The following is a 17041-nucleotide window of genomic DNA, read 5'->3' on the forward strand; positions in this document are numbered from 1 at the left end:
AGAAATTACCAATTGACAAAATTCTGCTCGAGGACCTTTCATCCACAGGCCTGGAAAGTGGATGCACTCTATTTCATTTGGACAACAATGACAGTTTATGCCTTTCCACCTCTTCCTCTGCTGCCCAAAGTTCTATTAAAAGCCAGAGCAGGCAGACCAAAGATGATTCTCATTGCTCCAGACTGGCCAAGACAACACTGGTATCCACTCCTGAGGAGCCTGACGCATTCCCCACCATGGATCCTGCCTCTAATGCCTCTTCTACTGACTCAGCACAACTTCAAAACTCTTCACAGTCAGCTGAAAACACTCAATCTAGCCGCATGGAGGATTCCTTAAATTCACAACGGACCCTACTCTCCAAGGAGGTGCAGGATGTCATTTTGGAGGTCAGAAGGCCTTCTACTAGAAAAGCCTACTCCGCAAAATGGAAACAGTTTTGTGCCTGGAATACTGAATTTACCTCAAATATTACAGTACCTAGCTGAGATGCTAAGCAGTGGACTTTCATTCTCCTCCATCAAAATCCATGCCTCAGCCTTTTCTGCAGAGTACAACACTGATCCTCCTTTATTCTCTCACCCTCTCTTAAGACAGTTCCTCAGAGGGGCTAAGAATATAAACCCCCCAAGGAAGCAACCAATACCTGCTTGGGACCTCAATTTCATTCTAGAAAAACTGACCCTGCCTCCTTTTGAGCCTGCTGCTTCAACAGAACTGCAATATTTGTCATGGAAAACAGCCTTCCTTCTGGCTATCACCTCAGCACGCAGGGTTTCGGAACTACAAGCCCTCATGGCTGTGCAGCCTTTCATCATTTTCCATCAGGACAGAGTTTCCTTATGAACCAATCCTTCCTTTATGCCAAAGGTAGTATCCAGGGTAGTCTTGAATCAGGCTATCCACTTACCTACCTTTTACCCTAATCCACAAAACAAAGGGGAGAGACTACTACATTCCTTGGACATTCATAGACAGCTCCGTTATTATTTGGACAGAACAAAGCCTTTCAGAAAATCAGAGCAACTCTGTGTCCTATGCTACAGGTGCTCAAGGGAAGCCTATTTCCAAACAGACAATCTCAAAATGGATAGCCCACTGCATACACTTTTGTTACTCTTTTCATGGTAAAACTGTACCTACAAGCATCAGATCTCACTCCACAAGGGCCACAGCTACCTCTGCAGCTTTCCTCAGGGGGGTTCCTACCAAAGATATTTTGGAAGCAGCCACTTGGAGTTCTGTACATACTTTCTCCAAGCACTATCACCTACCATTATACTCCAAAACTAGAGCGGGCTTTGCCACTGCAGTCTTGCAGGGCATCCTGGCTCCTCCTAGTTCCACTTAGTGCCTACCACCCCTTTATTAGCTTTGGGATTCTACCCATCTGTTATGACTGCAGCTGTATGCACGATGAACATAGTACAGTTTTGTACCTACCATAAATGTAGATGTTCGAGTGCTAATACAGCTGCAGTCCAGGTTTCCCTCCCTCCTTCCCCTCTTGGGACAGGCCTAATGGCCAACACCTCCTCATACAACCTCATTGGGGTATTATTTTATGGTGTATTTGCTTGCAACTACTGTTTTTTGATTATATTGCATTGCATTATTACATAAATTTATGTTTTGCCTTCCTTCTGGGGGCACCTGACATCTGGGGCAAGAAAAACTGAAGAAAATGGCGTTGGCTGGTTCTTTTATACCCCTGTCGCACTGACGTCAGGGAAGAAGCGACGACATCCAATGCCGGACCTAGACTTTGGAATTCGGCCGACCGAGGACCCGCCTGACGGCAGGAAAACCCATCTGTTATGACTGCAGCTGTATTAGCACTCTAACATCTACATTTATGGTAGGTACAAAACTGTACTTTTGTTATCAGTGCATTATAGCTAATTTATCACATTTGCACGGTTTTAAAGCAATTTACTGATTACTGTTTAACTGTATTTTTTCATACTGAGAGTTCTGTTATTTGTTTGTAAGTGGTTCATCCTGTGCTTTTCTGTGAATTTTACTGTGTTCTTAACCCTTAAATTGCATAGCATAGTCTGGGTGCAGGTTTGCTGCATCCAGAGCTATTTGTGTTTGCCTTCTGTGTTTCTGGCAGCCATCTTGGGTTAGTAGGAGCCTATTTTCTCTGCTATCGAGAGTAGCAGGGCTGCCTGGACCTTGTCTGGCACAAGCTGATTTGTAAAGAGATCATGGGGTTAGCAGGATTGGCTAGATTTCTGTGTTGTCAAAGAAAGAGCAGGAACTAGGCACAGGTCCTCCATAAGTAAAACAGCAATATTTTTCAAAAGACTAAAGAGGAAAAAAAGGGAGAGTAAGTGCTTTCATGACTTCCCAGACGCTTCTTCAGACACAAATGCAAAAAAAAGCACTAAAAAGACTGCCAAATCTTAAACAATTAAATAATTAGTCAGCTTAAAAGCTTATCTCCAGAAACTAAAGGAAAAAGATTACATCTCATATAGTCAACATGTCAGGGAATAACATCATATAAGAAATGCATTGAGTTAAAAACTTTAAAACCACTTTACTCAATAGGGGTGTGCGCATGTGCATAGTACCGGTTTAATAGGTGCAGCATCATTAATGCCTGGTTTCTTGTTTGCATTAAAATGTACTATACGTCTGAGCTCAGCTAATTCTGTTCTGTTCTCTGTGTTACCTTCCTCAAGCTCTCTCTTCACTATTTCAAGTACTAAAAATCTAAAGGCATGATGCATACCAAATTCCTTAGTGTGCCTTGGTACTGCATTACTTTCTCTATTGTTTCTAATGTCTCTAAGATGTTCCAGTAATCTCCAAGTGTAGTACCTTGCAGGTAGTTCTGCACAGCTTTGGGCATGGCCTAACTGATTGGCAGGGGAAAAACGAGTTTGAGTGACAGGCATGCTAATTTCCACAGTCTTGATACTGTGTCTAGTCAGTAGATCACTACACAAACCTTCCTAAAACAACCGGCGTTACTAACGTTCCAAAAATAACAGTTCTACTGCATATAGTACACAGAGCTAAAAGAATATAAAGTTCTCAAAACGCAGGTAATAACTGGCATTAAGCGGTAAAATAATAATGCAGATTTCCACATTCTACATACTGTGCAATCACAAAGTCCAATGCATCAGCATATGAAGCCGGCAGTAAGCGCAAAAATAATAACACGGTAATTTGAGTACTCCGACTGCATCTTTGCGAGTATTGAAGTCTGTGAAAATGTATATTTTAGTTGTCAATAAATGTGTTTTTCTGACTTGATTCAACTAAGCTACATAGTTGTATTCTTTGAATATTCATACCAATGCTGCCTTGCCACCGCAACGGCGATGTGAATATTCATGCGGGCGCTGGGTCTGTGTGCATGTAGGCGTGTTTTGGGCAGGATTTGCTACTGCGCATCCTGCGAGGTACTACACTTGGTGATTACCAATGTTCCATGATACACTCCCTTAAGGACCTATTAGTTTTACCTGTATAGTGTTGAACATTCCATACATTAACTGTAACATATTACATTCCTTGTTGAACAATCTGCGTAAAAAGTATGTTTCATTACTATCCCTTTATGCATATTTGTAAATGATGATCCTGTGTGTATAGAATTACAGGCACTACAGTTCCTACAAGGGTATCTTCCTTGTCTCTGTAAAGTAACAAGTAGTTTATTCACTCCTGTCCTGTAACAGAGCTGTCTCTTTATAGATAAGTTGTTTTTAAAAGAACAGTGGAGTGGCACCAACAATTCTACCTATCTCTTCAGAGGCTTTCAAAATGTTTCAATTCTTTTTAATAATCTCTCACAATAGGTATTAATATTACTAGAAAAAGTCATGCGTACATGATCGAGCTCGCTGAATTGTGTCCCAGGCAGGTATGTCCCTAGTCTTAAGCAGCATTCTATCGTCACCCAGAATGATGCCTCAATACAAACGGAAAATCATTGACTTTTAATAATTGGCTAAGTTTCTGGTGTCATTCCAAGGGAATCCACTACCTGACAGCCTGGGAAAACATGCTCGACAGACCACGATGCTTTGCCATTGATGGCCTGCATCTGTCTCCCTTGGGCATCAGGTTTCTGACAAAGGCTCTTGCCTTCCCCATAGTGCCTTTTTTAGGCAATGCCACGAGGTCAAAACTACCAACATGAAAATTTAATCAAAACGCAAGTTAAAGGTCATGCTGATAAACGCTAGGACCTGAAATTGCACTCAACTCATTGCAAGCATTCTTATCCCTGGAAGATGCTGACATTTGTGCAGTCACAGAAACCTGGTTCAAAACTGCAGAGTGCACCCCAGCCATACCAATTTACTCATCCTGTCATATATTCAGACCCCAAACCGTAGGCAGCAAAGCAAAAGGAGGTGGAGTATATATTTAAGACATACATGCCTTCAGTGTGGGCAAACAGTATGACGCACAGGAGACACTCCAGGTGCAGTTAACAAGACGCCTATTCAAATCATAACTAGCCACAGGCCCCCAACTTTGACTCGAAATGCCCACTCCACCTATCTGAACCTCTTCAAATCAATCAAGATTCAACCCTTTACCCTGATCCTGGGTGACTTTAAGTATCCAACCATAGATTGGAAGAACTACTTATGCCAAAACACAAATGCCTAGAGATTCCTTGATTTTTGTCAGTGCAAATACCTTGGACCAGCTGGTCAGAATCCCTTCAAGAGGTGATACTCATTTTGGTCAATACAAAGACTAAAATATTAACTTCTGCAGCAGTCCCACAGTGTCATCCTCCCTGGTAAGAAACCACCACAAAGCGGTCACTTTTGTAGTCAGTCTACCCCCACCCCCCAGCTAGACCTTCTTCAAAGCTAATTATAGCCTCCTGAGGGAAGGTGTAAACAGATTCTCAGCCCCCTTCCCCTCCATAGGAACTGGCACAAATGTCCAAACCTGCACTAAAGTACTATTCGAGCATTTACATAGATGCGTGGAATCGGGAATACCCAACAGGACAAAATCATCCTCCTCAAGGAAGAGTAAACCTGCCTGGTGGACATCGGCAATAAATAAATAATAAAAGGAAAGAATTGCTGTCCAGGACCAAGAAGGAACAGGTGCCTAACTGGAAGCAAACTCTACTTAGCCTGAGCAAGCAAATAAGAGCACTAGTGAAATCCTCCAAAGCAAACTTAGAGTCCAAACTGGCCACATCTACTAAAGACAGTCATAAGGCCTTCTTCACATATGTCTGCAATCTCAAATTAACCTGCTCAGACTGGTGGTCAAGGACACCACATACGCAAATGCCATAGGTATAGCCAAACTGCTGGCAGACAGGTTCAGTGAAAATTTCACCCCTCTGTCCTATCAGTAAATGAGGACATCCCCAGCACCTGCCCCCCCTCCCGTTATCTCTAGGGAATAAGTCATCACTGCCCTCTCAAAGGCAAAAAATACAGCCTCCATGGGACCCGATAACATCCCAGGCTGCATCTTACATGAACTCAGGCAAGAACTTGAATCATTAGGCACCCTATTCAGCCAAGGCCTGAGTACCAGCTTTATCCCAGCCGGAGGACAGCCATTGTCATCCCTTTGTACGAAGGTGGAACACCGATCCAGGAAATTATAGACCCATCAGCCTAGCTAGCTTTATCTGCAAGGTCACTGAACAGATTAGCATGGACCTCATTAACAAGGACATTGGTGACCTCCAAACACTCAATCCCACACAGTTTGGTTTCAGGGGGAGACCATGCCTGGTTAAATTTGGTCGACTTCTTTGAGACAGTCATCGGAGCCATGGGCAAGGGGAAGACTGTGCACACCGCCTACCTTGACCTGACCAAAGCCTTTGATACTTAGTTGAGAGAGTTTATCTATTGTACCCGAGGGGGGGAATATTATCAATCCACATGTTACCAGATGGGTAGCAAACTTGTTCACTAGTGGAACCCACCTAATTAAATTAGGGGAAGCCACCTCAAGCAGTAGATCCGTAATGAGCAGTGTACCCCCAGGGCCTGGCCTTGGGGCCTCTATTGTGTGGGATATATGTTTCTGAGTTGCAGGCCAAAACCAGTGGGCTATGGCTGACCAAGTTTGCAGACGACTGCAAGCAGTGCACTGTCATCAGTTCCCCTAGTGATGTGGACATCCTCCCTCCAAGAGGGTCTCACCCAAGCAAATGACTGGTGCCAGGAACATGGCTGCAAACTGAATGCCAAAAAATGCATAATCATCCCCTTTGGGGATAGTGACATCCCCACAATCACATTAATTACAAAGTCCTAAGCATGCAGTCAGTCGTGAGGGACTTGGGCACCCAGGTTGATAGCAAACTGACTTTTGACCACCATATTGCCTTTTTTGTACGGAAAGGTTTCTGCATGGCCCCCCTCCTTAGGAATGGTATCTCATCCAGGGACAAGGAGATCATATCATCTCTTTATTCTTCCCTTATAAGACCCATTACTGAGTACAGCACCCCTTTTTGGCATGTACCTTACAAAGCACTTGCAGCAGCTGAGAGAAGTATTTCCTCACCAGGAGAATCCAGGGCCTCAAATATCTACCCTACACTGATAGGCTAAAAGCCCTGTTTCTCTACTCCTGTCTCATACAGACTCCCCAGAGGTGACCTCTGTCTGGCATACAAAGGAATCTCGGACCCCACCTTGACGAGACGACTATGTATCCGCAAAACAAGCTCCACTCTAGTAACCCACACCCGCGACCTCAACCTGATTATCAATAGGACTTGGTGGGACAGATTGGGTCTCAGAGACTCCCCCTTCTGTGGAATAGACTCCCTCTCCACATCAAGCAAAGTTCCTTATTAACCCCTTTTAAACGCAACCTAGATTACTGGATTGAGAACAAAAATTACACCCCTGGGATTCCACTTGTGTCCCTGCTGGACAGGGGCATCAGGTGCTCACTTGTCAGAACATAGGTTAAATTCTTGGCTAGGCTTGTAAGAGCCTCAGGGCCAATAGCCTAGTAACTTCATATGATCCTATGAGTACCAGTATGTATGAGGAAACTGCTGACACATTAGAGCGATATGTTCATAAGCTAGTGACAGGGAGAGCATTGAGTGATAAGATATTTTTAAGCATAACATTTTTTTTTAATGAATGGATTTGAAACGGTAGGTGTAGTAGAACGTGGTAAAAGTAGAAAAAGATGTGAGGGTGAGAAAAGGGACGTACTGAGAGCAACATCAGCCTTTCCAGCTACAGGAAGCCCTGATCATAGACAAATTGCATGTTTTTTTCTTTAGAAAACTGGGGCATATCGAGCAAGACTGTGTATACTACAGAAAATGGATAAATAGGCAGATAGAGAAAGGAGTATTTGCAAGAGACTTGGAAGAAAAAGAAGTAAAAAAAAAAAAAAAAAGTTGCAGGATGATAACCTTGAGGGTCGAAGTGAACGGAATGTCAGCCGGCAGTACATGACAGTACAAGTTAGCAAAGGGAACAGGGCCTTGCCCCTGACAGACTAACAAAGATATTTGGAATACCATAGAGAGAAATTTTAGACCTTATGGCCAGTGACAAAAACAGATTGTGGGAAGTTAAAAGTTCTGATTATTACAATGGGAGGTGCAAGGGATTACATTACCTTTGAAAATCAACAGTATGTCATGACTAGATTGCCTCAGGGTTTTCAGAATAGTCCTGTCATTTTTCATCAGATAGTAGGGATAATCTTACAGAATGTGAGTAAAGATGATGAGGGTATTCATTGCATTCTGATAAAGTCTGACTTTAGCAGGACACAATCACAGCTGGGAAGTTTTGAGACAGTTGCAAGAAGCAGGTTTCAAAGTAAACTAAGACCAAATAAGATTCTTGTCACAGGAAGTAAAATTTCTAGGAACCATTATCAGACCGACAGGGAGGACAGTGTGAGGGGCATTCTGCAATTGCCAGAGCCTTTGACAATTTTGGATTTGCATAAAGCAGATCAAAAAGAAGAGTTCACTCTGATGGAGTTGCACATGGGAAAAGGCATATAAAATATTAAAATAGAAGTTGGCACAGGCAACTGAGCCGATCGCTCCCACCAGTAAACTACCTTTTGTTTTGCAAGCAGCAGAAGGACACGCACTTACTGGTGTTACAGTCTTGGACATAATAAGCATCTCGGGGAATGGACATCAAGTTGACGGGTTACTTTTTGAAGCAGGAGAATGGCTCCTGTAGAAAAAGGATATCTTCCTTGCATTAAAAAGCTTTCAGGTATTTATTGGGGAATAAGACCGACTGAATGTTTGACTGTGTTCTCCTGGGGGTTATAGTTCAAACTCCTTAGTCAAATTTTTTTTTTTCCTAAATGGAGAACTACTTTCAGTGTGAAGAATGGACACATACATACATATACACATGCACACGGGTCTACTTTGATTCACTGAAAACTCATTTCACTGAATTTCAAAACACTTGCACCAACGCTGAAAGCTCAAATCACTGAAAACTCTCCTGGCTCACCTACTTGGCTTTTATATTTATGAATCTCATTTCACTGAAAGCTAACAATATAAAACCAAATGTAGGTGGGGAGTGGGGATTATTCACCCCCGTACCCCCTAACTATATATACTAACTCCAGGATTGCACTACAGTGAGGGAAAATGGCATATACGTTTTATTTGCCTAACAGTACTTGCATTCAGTGAAATGTGATTCAGTGATTTGAGTTGTCAGCGATTTGATGCAAGTGTTTTGAAATTCATTGAAATGAGTTTTCAGTGAATCAAAGTAGAACCCAGTGTGTATGTGTATCATTTGGTAGAGCTCTGTTTTTTCTTTCACAGTAACAGAGGTTTGGTAATCACAATAACAGTGTGATATTTTTAGAAATGGCATGTGACAGAATATGCATTGGCTTAACCGAATGTGCTTGTGTAGAACAACATGTATGATGCTTCTGAATTTTTGTAAAAAATGGCATTAACAATAGAGGCTTGTTGAAGTATCCTAATTAGCTGGATGTACACTGATATTCAAGTGAAAAGGGAAAGGACTAAGGCAGCAGAAAAAGTTACAAACTGTCCTGTCAGTGAAAGAACATTTTGGCATGCTAAGAACTGTTTTTCTCTGCATGAGCATGGCAAACACAGCAGAAAAATTTCAATGAAAGAACATTTCAGCCTGCTGATAACTGGTTTTCTATGGATTGAGATAAGGATGCAGATAAAGAAGGCTTCAGTACAGGAAAATAATGTTTTTTCATCAAGGACAACATTTTGAAAACTATAAAATGGTTGTAGAATACTTCTTTGGTGGATATTTTTGTAGTCTGAGTCAGCTGAGGAAGTGCAGTGAATCTGACAGTAATCTGTGTTATAAAGAAAATGACATTAATCACAGTAGTGCTTGGTTGGCTTGTTTCAATAAATCTGTGAGCAGTTACGAATATACAGCTATAATTTGTATGACCTGCTGTTAACTTCAATTTAACAATTGTCAGTTCAACTTCTGCTTTCTTTTAAACCGCAGTCTTCCTCTGCATATATTGTTCCCACAGTTCCCAACAACTCTGGTCACCTTGGTCATAGTTTGGACTTGGTCCCTTTGAGACAGTGGAGATGGCTGTTGCTAACACACTGTGATGGTACTAGATGTCTCTGATTTCAGCTATGACAGAAGTGGAATAATATTTAGATGTAAATGTTTTTCATAATGTGGTTGCAAGGCTTTGTGTGTTTTTTTAGCTCCACTCTGAAAATTAGGCATTTGCGTGTCTAACTCTCTAATGTACACTTTTGGAAGTGGTGATATGTTACAAACAGTACACATTCTTGTTCTTTTAGCTTTTCCCTGTTAGGGGTCACCACAGCGGAACTCCAGTCCGCTAATGATTGGCAGTAGATTTTTACGGTGCTGAGGTGCCAGCTTGACGCCCAACCTTCAACGAAGGCACGCCCATTCTACGCATGTCTTTGGTACGCCACTCGACTGTGGGGAGGACATGCAGACTCCACACAGGCGCTCCAGCCGAGAATTGAACAGGAGGACCTCTTGCTGTGAGGCAACAACGCTACCGCTGCACCACCGTGGCTTTAAACAGTAATACTGTAAATTTCCTGCTGTATTATTGATCGTGTCTATTTAAATACCCCACCTCTTGGTTACTTTCTATTAAAGGAAACCTCATACAGTTGATGAGATTATTCAGTATGTGTGTAGATCTTCAGTGCATCGTGCTGAAGTGCTGCAGTTTTGTCAGGATCTGACGATTGTGTCCATGATCATAGATTCACCCTGGATCTGGCCCCTCAAACCCTCATCGAAAGGGGTCAATGCTACGTATTGGTTATTCATGCCATTAGGTGCAGAAAAATTGTGATCTTTTGAATAGGCTACAGGTTATCAACAGCATAGTAATAGCTTATGAATTCATTGCCTTGCAGTGATAGATTATCTAGAGTAACTTTAACTGAACTTGAATAAAGAAGTACACGTCTGACATGCACATTTCCAGGAGAGACTAGTAATAACTTTGAATACTAAAGCTCTCGTTTGCTTTATGATAACACTATCACCATCCAGACCAAGTGTGATAAACATATTTTACTGTTTCAGCCTTTGTAAAGGCCAGGTAAGATACAAGAACTAAACTGAGCAGTCTTTCTTTTAAAGATGGGCACTGGCACACCCTTTAACCTTTATTGGTTAAACAACCACAAGCATTTAAAATTAAACCAGCATAATTCTTTGCAAATAGAAATTAAATATTACAAAGAGTGAAGTAAAATAAAGGGTTGCAACGGACATTTTGCAGAAAACCACTGACTAGCTAAATATTTCCTAACAAATCTGAATGAAAGAATTTAATCCTTGTCTGCCACTGTCTGAAAAGTACAAGCAGCAAATTTTTTTTTTTTTGCAGGGCACCATAGAATCCATGAACCATAACCATGGTACCACAGAGTTTGTTTCAAAATGACCATATCTGAGCTGGGTTTTCAGAGCATTATGGTCATACCAGTTAATCTCTGTAGAGATGCTTCATCGCGGGAGCACATACAGGCAGTACCGCACCAATCCATCAGAATTTCCCTTTTTAAAAGTCTATTGCACTTTCCTAGCTTACAAGTGAATACTTAAACTGCAGATAAAAGCGTCCAGAACTGATTGATTTAGCTTTAGCTTGGCAAGTGCTAACTGTGTGTGTGTGTGTGTTTCTGCTATCATCTACTTACAGAAAGAAAAGCTGCAGTTTTGCCTTTTAAATCCTGCTACAGTCTAGTTGCCCTCCCCTTGACAGAAGGAAAAAAAAGTTATAGTTCTGCACGTAGTTCAGCTTACAGCTTCAACTTGACCGGTAAACTGTTTGGTATCCTGTGGTCTTGTTTTTCGCTCTCTCTTGTTTAGTGTTTCCCTCTCTTATTTAGTATATCTGCCATGTTTGATAGAAAAACATGGTTTCAAGTTTTAGACCTTTGTACATTTTACTGTTTTGCATTGTTATTAAATTAGTTGTAGGCTTGTATAATTGCTTGGTATGTGTGACCTTGTACACGTATGTGTGTGCATTTTTGTGTAATATAAATATATTTTATATGTACGTAGTGTATGTAAATATTTACATATACATGGATATACAAAACTGTGTTGATACACAGCCTGCTTTGGAAGCTTATTGTTGGTAATATGCTGATTTTTTTGAAGAGCTTATCTTTCATAAAAATCACTTTGTTTGCTGATTCTCATTTTGTTCAGTATATTTTTTGTTAAAGTCAGTAGGTTTTAAAATCAATTTTAACTGCTAGAATTCTTTTGTGGCCATTTAAATAGTAATTTTATTTACATTCTGTTTTGTTGACACTTCTATTTTTGCATTACACTTTTTTGTCTTTATTTTTTAGCAATTATGGTTAACCTAGTTGGCATGGTGCGGGAGCACTGGGCTGCCGTTTTGGTTCCCTTGGGCTTCGTAATAGGATGGTACTGGGACCGAAAAAATGATGAAAAACTGACTGCATTCAGAAATAAGAGTGTTCTCTACCACAGGTTAGTTATCAATGTTTGTGAACCAGTGATTGTCACTTAGCTACACAAACTGAAATCATTTTTTGCAAAGTTAAAAATAAGCTGATTTAAAAATAAGCTAATTGTTAATGTGATTTAGTGGGACTAACCTGGTCAACAAAAAGAATGAATGAAAATAAATAGGGCAGCCAAACTGCCATTGGGCAACTTCAAGAATGAAGGTGAACTTTTGGAAGTGGAAAGGTATTGCAATTAGTTGTCCATGACATTGGCATACTGTTGCTCCCTATGGCTCTAACAGAATGTTCCCACCCAGTATTTTTATGGTGTCAAGCTTTTTTTTAAACTTGCAACAGATTGATCTGAGCAGTCAATCACAAGTTCTGTAGTGGTGTCATATGTATGCTTGCTACCACCCACCAGTTGTCTACATATTATCAGTCAACTGAGATCACCAAAAATATTGTTTCATAACTGACAGAGTCTTAACAGGTAGCACACTCTCTCTTGGTGCTGGAAAATCAGAAGGCTGTAGTTCCACTCCCACTCCAGATGGCTGGAGTACTTTACAAATTACTGAAACTGCAGTGTAGTATTAGAATGCGCTGATGTTCTTCGTGTTTCACTGTTGCAGTCATCACATTTGGGTTATCTGCTTGCAGTAGCCCTCAGTCGGCCTGATTATCAAAGTCTTGGGTCCTGCTTCGGTTGCTGTCTCATCTTCCATGACGTCAGGGGGTATAAAGCATGCAGCCGACACCATTACACCAGTCTTTCTTGTTGTGCGGTGCCCGTAGCCATGGCCGGCCTTAGGCATAGCCGAACTAGGCGACCGCCTAGGGCGCCATAAGGCCGGCATCATAAAGGGCGCAATTTCGTTAACTTAACTTCTCTCTCTCCACTTTTCATCTGTAGTTGCGCCCGCCCTTTGTAGCATTGCGCCCTCCCCCACATCCCTGACTGCTGCTCCAATCCATCCACAGTTTACCCACACCCGCCTCTCATTCCTTTTTTCGTTGACGATAGAGGCGGACGTAGCCATTGGCTGTCGTTACTTCCTGTGTTCCTGATCTGTGGACTGGATGACATCGATGTGGATTATCGGCGGACTAGTTCCCTCTACACCACGCGGGCTACCAACTGCGCTTTCTGCATTTTTTTTTGTGGGTGTCCCTTGTTTGCTTTTCTTGCTTGGCTTTTATTGCAGCATATAACTAAATTAAATAAAAATATAAAGATCCCCTCTAGAAACAAGCAAGCAAAACAAGGGATGTTGTTTCTTGCATGCTCAAATGTCCTTGTACATAGAATGTAATGAGATGGAGGTCAGTAAGTTCAGGCAGGCCTAAGGTATGAAGGACATAAATGCTACAAAACTGCTAGTCATTGAGTGAAGTAAGACATATTTCACAAGCATGAAAGTACTATACAGCCTCTGCCATACATGGCTCATAATACTCTGCGCGGATATTAAAATTCTCTTTATTCTTATCCCTAGGCTCCAGCTACAGTCGATAACATTGGGACAATAATGAACTAAAACAATCCTACTGACAAAACAGTGTTCCAGCACTATTAGATTTAAAGTCTTATAGGCAACTTTAGTTTTAAAGTTAGCAGGGTTGCATGATGAAAAGTGCTTTATATAAGAAGTGTTGTATGACATGAAGGCCCTAGCGGTAGTTAGCCTGGTATAAACCTATGAACGTATGAAGCAAGCCTGTACTGAAAGTTATTAAAAGGCTAGCCTGATGCCTAAAAAGGATGGCCATGCATGCATCTGTGGTTTTGATAGATATGCACAGCCACTTCTGATGCCTAGAATTCTTCACATAGTGATCTGTTTTCCTTGATGTCATCTGGTATAAGCAGGCAAGAATAAGCTGAATATTTCCAGCACTGTGTTTTGCTACCATAAATGTTAAATTTTTTACTTTATTGTACGATTGATGTCATATTAATTCAAACAACTGCAGTACATGCCTGCCTGTTTACATGGTACAATACATAAATTTAATAGAACCCATCCAAAACAGTATAAAAACGCAATTTAATTTCTACAAGTATCCTGTTTCACAGATATTGTTTCAGGCAACTCATCTTGTCCTTCATGGCCCAAAAAGACAGATGTATGCTCATTTGTTTAGAAAAAAAAGTAATATCATCAGAAATCTGTGCATTGTCTTTTGCTGTTAGACTCTGCATTTTAAGTTTCTTGGGAAAGATTTGACCAGGTGAGACAATAACAGATGCACCAAAGGAGCCACCAAGGGTAGAAGGATTACAGAATTTCAACTCCAGAATTCTTATCCGTTGTTAGATATAAAAAACACAAAATAACAGATGCAATCCAATTGCACTGAAAATAACAAGCTTTGACTCTGGAAACTGCAACCAGCCCAAATTAATTTTTTTATTTTTCATTTATTTGCATTTTGTTTACTGAGTTAGTCCCAGTAGGTGATTAGCCTCCTTTCAGTGGGACAGCCAAAATAGTATTCCTACTGACAGGGGAAATTTGGCTAGGGCACCAGAAACCTCCCTTCTACTTTTTCAGTAAGTGCCGTGGGTCCTTTTACATCCACCTGAACCTACCACTAACTCAGGCAAATGGGGCTTCAGTTTTATGATTCATCTGAAGGACTGCACACTCAGAAGTACAGCTTATGAAATATGTTTTGCTTCAGTGCACTGCAGTGTCAGTAAAATTAATCTGATTATCTGGCATGGGAATAGAACCCACTGTCTTCTGATTTTCCAGCACCAAAGTTAATTGCCCTATTTACTTAGCTATATAGACTACTTGTGCAAACACTTCCCAGTAGTCATTATGAAAAGCTGCAAATGTGCAGTGAAATCTTATAACATTTAACATGAACATAGAAGGATCTGATTATGCCAAATCATTATAATGTTCTCAGATGACAACAAATAAAGGAACCCATGGTAAAGAAGTGAATATTTTATTTTATTTATTTTACATTTGTTGACCGGGATAGTCCGACTGGATACAAACTGCAAGGAAAAAGGCAAATTATAATCAGACAAGGTTTTCTAGGACATATGCAACAGCCAGGTGCAATTGCAGGAATGATTGTCTGGGCTCTAAAAATAATGTACCGATAACTTATTTGGTGGCAGCATACCGGGTTGGTGCACCACTGCTTGACCAAGTCACATGGGACTGAATATCTACTTAGTGTGAGATGCAGCCAAGAGGAGGGACAGAGTCATGGACAAACAGTGTCAGATCACAATCCACTGGTAGGAGAAGCATGACAATTCACATATTTTCTGAAGTAAAAAGTCTGTAACTGTCATATTTACAACAATTTTAATTAAAAATACAGCTGCAATATGTAGCCATACATATTTGTGATATTTCTTATTGTCACAAATGTACTTATTGCATAGCTACTCAGTATACTTTCTGTGATCTGTTGGGTCGTGAGGATGTCTGGATTCGTTTTTGCCTCTGGCTCTTGGTGTAAGCTGCTGTTAACCGGGGGGGGGGGGTGCTAGCTATTGTACTGGATTCTTTGATCTGGTGTTGTGTGAGTGTCTGCTTTTTTACCATTTATTTCTCTCTGGGTCTAAGTATAAGCTGTTATAAATCAGGAGGAGGGGGAGGTTGCTAAGCACTTTGTTAGGGTGGTGAGAATGTTTGACTATTTGTCTCTGGCTGTAAGTGTAACGCATCTGGAGTGATTGAATTTGCAAAAAGATGTAGAGAGGCTGAATCCAAGCAGTCTGTTCAGAACGGATGCACAACATGGCATTTTTGTGTTGGTTGCTTTATTGCATGTATAGGTAAAATGCAGGTTTGTTGCAAAACTATTTATTTGTAAGGAAATACTACTAGCCCTTGTCATTGTCATTGAATATTGCCAGCTTGCATTCTCAGTGGTGTAATTGTACTGAAGTGGAAAAGGTGTGACTGAGTTTTGGTGGGCATAGTTTAAACTGGCCAAAGTAGCAATGTAACAAGGAGACAAATTCCACAGTGCCTTTAGTGACTGCATCACACTATTGCCATTTTGTAATATGCCTGTATCTGGTTGTATAAATTTCCAAAGAATATCCAGATTTGTGCCTCTTTTTTTGTCCATTTTTCATCAAATTTTGTTTCTTTGGCAAATTATTGGTAAATCATTAAAGACTGAAGTTAGGAAATGCTAGACATTTGAGTTTCAGAATTCATATCCTTTGGAAAATTCATGTTAATGTAAAACCTGTTACTTTATCAGCTTTCTAAGTTTGTAACAGCAATATTTAAACATTGCCCTATTTTTGGGGGCCTTTGTCCCTCTTTTTACGGCTTTGTCAAGATTTCTTGCTCTAAGACGTTTGGCCAGTGTATGAATGTTGGAGAAAATCTTTGATGGAAAGAAATGCTAAGTTTTCCTTTCCTATCTGTTACAATTGCAGCAGTTGCATAATGATGTAGAAACTTCTAAAAAGGCAGTGGTTTACAAATACCTGTTGTGTAGTGGGCTTTTGGTTTCAAGAAGTCATTGCCATTCTTTTTATTGCTCGTTTTGGTCGAAGTAAATGTTATATAGTGAGCTGTTTCATGAGGTCATCACCATTCCTTTCATTGCTAGTTTTAAATTACTCATTCTATGCTGTGAAGTCAGTTTATAAATCATGTGCAATGCAACAGCTTTCTTTCTGATGCAGTGATGCATATTAGCAAGAATAGTGTTTATGTACTTTGGTAACTGCTTATGTCATACAAATGAAAGCTAAGCATGATAGACATTATTAGTTATGCATTATAATGAAGTGCCACAGTCTGTGTTTGGAATAATCAAATAAGTAGGTCTGGAGTGGTAATGGCATGCATGCATGCACCACACGTGTATTTTTTATGCCCAACTGATTTAAACCTATTAAATAATAGCCCATTGTTATAACGTAGCATTTTCTATTGTGTTACCTTCCATTATATTACTGTTGTATCAGTTTGTACCATTGATGTCATAGTCTATGTGACAATTATATTGTACTTTGGTAGCAATTTTAGCTGTTTTATATTTGTCTATAGTGTGATA

The 17041-nt window shown here is 40.6% G+C and overlaps 1 protein-coding gene across 1 annotated transcript in view; it reads left to right on the forward strand.

The window, feature by feature from the left end:
- The window catches only part of NDUFB1 (NADH:ubiquinone oxidoreductase subunit B1), a 111577-nt gene that overhangs the window by 63413 nt on the left and 31123 nt on the right, over positions 1 to 17041 (forward strand). Inside the window, exon 2 of the mRNA XM_044074659.1 lies at positions 11864 to 12008. Coding sequence (XP_043930594.1) covers positions 11864 to 12008 — 145 coding nt within the window. The remainder of the gene's footprint in view (positions 1 to 11863; positions 12009 to 17041) is intronic.

Source organism: Protopterus annectens, chromosome 6.part0 (assembly GCF_019279795.1).
Source record: "Protopterus annectens isolate FY-2018-M chromosome 6.part0, PAN1.0, whole genome shotgun sequence".
Classification (NCBI taxonomy): domain Eukaryota; kingdom Metazoa; phylum Chordata; order Ceratodontiformes; family Protopteridae; genus Protopterus; species Protopterus annectens.